The sequence below is a fragment of the Sinocyclocheilus anshuiensis genome, unplaced genomic scaffold (genome assembly GCF_001515605.1).
Source record: "Sinocyclocheilus anshuiensis isolate Anshui unplaced genomic scaffold, SAMN03320099.WGS_v1.1 scaffold400, whole genome shotgun sequence".
Classification (NCBI taxonomy): Eukaryota; Metazoa; Chordata; class Actinopteri; order Cypriniformes; family Cyprinidae; genus Sinocyclocheilus; species Sinocyclocheilus anshuiensis.
Window position 1 is genome coordinate 188660 of NW_015554084.1, and position 5337 is coordinate 193996.

General features: G+C 38.3%; 1 protein-coding gene across 2 annotated transcripts in view; it reads right to left on the reverse strand.

The window, feature by feature from the left end:
* Window positions 1-556: 556 nt before the first annotated feature.
* The window catches only part of LOC107669146 (dimethylaniline monooxygenase [N-oxide-forming] 5-like), a 7551-nt gene continuing 2770 nt past the window's right edge, over window positions 557-5337 (reverse strand). The window contains exons 2-9 of one of the 2 annotated variants that reach the window (XM_016461270.1): window positions 4048-4228; window positions 3704-3892; window positions 3440-3605; window positions 2651-2793; window positions 2347-2546; window positions 1824-2179; window positions 1459-1531; window positions 557-1348 (exon numbers count right to left, since the gene is read on the reverse strand). In XM_016461270.1, the coding sequence (XP_016316756.1) occupies window positions 919-1348; window positions 1459-1531; window positions 1824-2179; window positions 2347-2546; window positions 2651-2793; window positions 3440-3605; window positions 3704-3892; window positions 4048-4179 (1689 nt within the window). In that variant the 5' untranslated portion in view covers window positions 4180-4228 and the 3' untranslated portion in view covers window positions 557-918. The remainder of the gene's footprint in view (window positions 1349-1458; window positions 1532-1823; window positions 2180-2346; window positions 2547-2650; window positions 2794-3439; window positions 3606-3703; window positions 3893-4047; window positions 4229-5337) is intronic. The other variant, XM_016461269.1, reaches the window with a different exon arrangement.

The following is a 5337-nucleotide window of genomic DNA, read 5'->3' on the forward strand; positions in this document are numbered from 1 at the left end:
GCAGAAAAGCTGAGCGGATGTGGCGGAAGACGAAACTTGAAATTCACTACAGCATATATAAAGACAGCCTTCGTGCTTTCAATGTGGAACTAGGCAAAGCTAGACAGTCATTCTTCTCAAACCTTATAAACAGTAATTTTATGTATAATCATTTTCTATTCTTAACTGTTTTAAATTATTTTTAAACCTCTTAAATCAAATTTTAAATCATTTTCAAAGTTTTAAATTCCTTGTTTTATTGTTGTGATTATTTTTTTTATTTTTTAATTTCTTTTATGTAAAGCAATTTTGAATTACCATTGTGTATGAAATGTGCTATATAAATAAACTTGCCTTGCCTTACTAAGAGCAGTAAACACGCAATAAACATAAGACATAAAATAAGTGAACTTTTTTGAAACACAACAAAAGACTATTAAAACATTGATTTAAAAGCTAATTTAAAACTTTCAATTTGACATAAAAGTGCACTATTTAAAACAATCATCAAAGTCTACTTTAAGTACACAAGTTGCCTTTTATTTCATTAATATTTATCTATGAGTACATATTTAGAGAAAATTAACATGCTAAAAAGACTTGCTAACAACTGCAAAAGTTGAAAGTGGTGCATACTTGTAATTTTAACACAACAACCATCAGTTTGTTGCTAGTGAATTAAAACCACACAATTATATTAAAATAATTACATACACATTACAGGCACATAAAATCAGTTATTTTACAATCAAATTAAATGCTCATTATACACAAACTGTGTTATAAATGTTAAGGTACTTGCTGATAAATATCAATTTCAAGCATATGCACTGTGTCAATTTAGACATTTTCATGATGTTGACTATGGTTTACCACAACGGAAAGACATTTCTTAAGATGTTATATTTCATATAAATGTTTTTGATTCATATTGCATGATCACTGTGTGGTCAGTGGCAATGGTACAAAAGCCCTGATCTTGTCCAGGAATGATGAAGGGTCTGCTATGAGTGTGTGCAGACTGGCTCTGCTGTAATACAGAGCAGACAGCAGTGCTGCAACAGACACTGAGAATATGAGTGAAAGAGAGGAGCACTGTGACTCCGGCTCTGGTGTACAGCGTGTTCTCAGGGGCTCGTAGACTCGATCCCACTGAGTCAGGATGGCCTGACGTGCACCTTCCCATCGGCGCGGCCCGTGAAGACGAAACTGGTACGGGGTGCAGGGCCCAAAGATGACATTCAGAGCCAGTCTAGGGTCTGTCAAGAGCAACTTCAGGATAGAAGGATGGACACCCACTTGTTTAGCCAACTCATCCATGTAGGGGATGTAGTCCACCTGGATGGTGTGTCTCTGGGCAGCCACATACCTGCACGAGAACACGATTAAGATCAAGATCCACTGAAAATACATACCTTTAACTGTAGAAATTGTGTAAGTGCTGTCTTATATAGCCTTTTTAAATCAAATGTGAAGAACCTTCGAGCCATTGCTTCCTCTTTTGCTTTAATGTCCTTCATCATTCCAGTCATTGGAGGCAGTTTGCACAGTCCTAAGTGAGAATATCACAGCTTAAGTACAAAAACACTGTATACGTAATGTTCTGCCATATTCATATAGGTCATGTACAAGTACTACAGTATGTTGTCATACTATAACTTTCAGAACTCAAAACCAGTCCAAACTGATGATGATGAAAAACAAAATTATTGTCTAAAGTTCTTTGTTTAATTCTACAGGGTGTAAAATCCTCACGAAAAACTGTATTACAACATTCTGGTGAAAATATACATTAGGAACACCCTGTATTTTTCTGTGTAGATGGTCAGCGTCATGTTTGATACCTTTAAAAACACGAGTGGCCCAGCGCGCCTGCATCTCAGAGATGGGCATAATGGCTCCCAGAGGCTGGATCAGACCAATCACGGCTAAAGTTGGCCGCTCCAGTCCTGGGGGATATACGTATTTGTACAGGGATACTTTGTTCTTTGAGACAGGAATTACATGTGAAGACAGGAAGGGGAATGAGAAAGTGTAGCCTGTGGCAAACACCACCAGATCAATGTCATCTTCAACAGTGCCATCCTCAAACACCACACTTGATCCACGAAACTCTTGAACGTTTGGCTTGACTGAGACAGTACCGGAGAGGATGCGGTTTGGTAAGTCATCATTGACCATGGGATGCTGGTTGAAAACACTGGGGAAAAACAATAGACATTATATAATGTAATTGATTGCAGCAAAGAAGCTTTCATTGATTCTGTCTTGTTCTGCTTGTATAAAGATGACCTCTTCATGCTAAGGTACCAATACTAAGAATGACCAACATTATCAGAGTCTTATTTCTTCTAACGTTCACAGTACCTGTGCGCAGGCTGCAGCCCATAGAGCTTGTGGTTGAACCGTTTATTGAGTCGTTTCTCTCCAAAATTGTTGATAAATCCAACAGGCAACATTTGAATAAGCCAATTACTCATTCTCTTCTTAAATAACATATCAGCTGGAACACCATTGTCTCCTACACGATTTAGTATCCAAGATCCCCTTCGGGTGCTCAGATAAACCTGGAATTAAAGTAAGGGAAACAATGTGGAAAACAGAGGCTTCAATAGAAGTAAAATAATTCACACACTATATTTTTTTTTATTCTGTAGATGTAGCATATCACCTGTTTGGCCATTCTGCTCAGCTCCACAGCAATATCTCCTCCAGAGTTCCCAATACCAATCACAACTACCCTCTTCCCTCGCCATTCTTCAGGGTTTTTGTAGTCACGACTGTGGAAGATTTTTCCCTTAAACGTGTCTATTCCTAAATAGAGGATTTTAAACAGGTAGCCACTATAACATGAAAACACACATATATGACTATTGCATCCATGAAACTCTGCTGCCTCTACTGATTCTGCAGCAAATGAGCTTAGAGTCGTTTCTCTCCAAAATTGTTGATAAATCCAACAGGCAACATTTGAATAAGCCAATTACTCATTCTCTTCTTAAATAACATATCAGCTGGAACACCATTGTCTCCTACACGATTTAGTATCCAAGATCCCCTTCGGGTGCTCAGATAAACCTGGAATTAAAGTAAGGGAAACAATGTGGAAAACAGAGGCTTCAATAGAAGTAAAATAATTCACACACTATAATTTTTTTTATTCTGTAGATGTAGCATATCACCTGTTTGGCCATTCTGCTCAGCTCCACAGCAATATCTCCTCCAGAGTTCCCAATACCAATCACAACTACCCTCTTCCCTCGCCATTCTTCAGGGTTTTTGTAATCACGGCTGTGGAAGAATTTTCCCTTAAACGTGTTTATTCCTAAAGAGAGGATTCGAATGAGGTCTAGTGACTCTTGTACACCAAAGTTTATTATGATTGTTTAGTCTTTATTGACATAGTGTTGTTGCACTTTGCACATACACTCTATTTGCTTAGTCATCACATGTACTGCACCTGGAAAGTCCTGTAGAGGGAGATGAGGGTGACAGTGGTGTCCGGTGCAAACCATCACAGCATCAAACACCTGCTTCTCTCTCCGACCATCTTTAGACTCTGTCTCTACATCCCACTGTCCAGAGTGAGAGAAGTCTGGCCTTGGTGTAATATGAAGGACTTTTGTCTGGGAAACACAAAACATGAACTTGTGAATCTTTGAAAACAGTATAGTATGTTGAAAACTTCAGTTTTAATGTGTCATCAAAACCTTTCAGTTCTGACCTGGAAGCGGATGTGCCGTTTGAGCTGGAAGTGGTCAGCGTACATTCGGAAGTATTCCATGATGAGGGAGTGGTGCATGTAGTTTGGGAAGTGGGCAGGGATCGGGAAGTCACTGAAACACATCATCTCCTTTGAAGTGTTGATAATCAAAGAGTGGTAAATGCTAGCACGATCTGGATCTGGATTTTCCTAAGATGGAAAGACATGTAAAGTGGATCAGTTTCTTGCAGCATGTTGTTTATTGCTGCTTTGCAATAAACTGTACCTCAGGGCTCAGTGCTTGGCCCCGTATTTTTCTTCATATGCACAACTTCAATGAACCCAATCATACAGACATATCTCACCTTAAACCGCCATAGTCCTCCAATGTCATCACTAGTCTCAAAACACACTGGCTCCAGACCTTCATCCAAGCAGCATTTGATACAGGCCAGCCCAGAGGTTCCTCCTCCAATCACAGCAACACGTTTAGCCATGATGATCCACAATAGTCAGACTTAAGACAGCTGGAGATGATAGAAAAATCTGAATTAAAAGAATAGTTGATCAAAAATGGTCACCAATTATGGACATCCTAGAAGTTACAAACCCATGATTTTCATTCTATTATGGAATTTTGTCATCTTTTCAGAAGCATGAAACTACACACCAGTGTTATTTCCATCATATCTCAAATTATGCACGTTTTTATAGATTTGTTATGCGTGTTTGATAGCTTTCTGTGGCGGAAATTACATTTTATATCACACAACAACATTTTTGCATAATTTTACAAACTGAAATTTATGCAGAGAAAATGTTCTGTTCACATGTGATATTTTCCTTTTATATCTCAAGCTTAATGTACTGTATACATTAACATGCATTAGGCTATGTAATATGCCAACTGGATTTTCTTAACTGGTTGGAATGCATCTACACTTTCCATCCCTGTGTTTAACCCTTTCAAAAAAAAAAAAAAAAGCCATGCATATTACATAACATGTTGTGTATATCATCTCAAATAAATTCACATTTATTTGATGCTGCCTTGGTAAAAGACGTGTTAAAGCGCCTCCAAGAAAATGAGAAAGACCACCAGAAAGACGGTCATAAATCGGGGAGAAACACGAGTGTATTCCAGCGGAATAATTCATGGGATGTTGTTCATTAAATCAAGTGACCACAAGACCATTTTGGTGTTTTTTGGTGATCAGAATAGTGATGTACATGACTCAGGGAAGGGTCAGCTGACCCGTACTGAACAGTGAAAGTTTTCACAGATCAGAATAGTGATGTTTGTGACTCAGGGAAGGGTCAGCTGACCCGTACTGAACTGTGAAATTTTTCACAGATCAGAATGGTGATGTTACTTTCTGAACCGTTATCTGACCATAACTGCACTGTGAACGTTTTCACAAATCAAAATAGTGATGTAAATTAATCAGGGAAGAGTTAACTGACCAACACTGCACTGTGAATTTTTTCAGATCAGAATAGTTAAAGGGGTGGTTGACTGTTTTTTTTATAGGCTTGATTGTGTTTATGGGGGGCAGTCTAACATGCGTTAATGCTTAGTTTGTTAAAAAACGCATTATTTTTCACATAATTTACCTTTATTCCACACCTCTCTGTCCCTTCTCCTCTGAACGCAC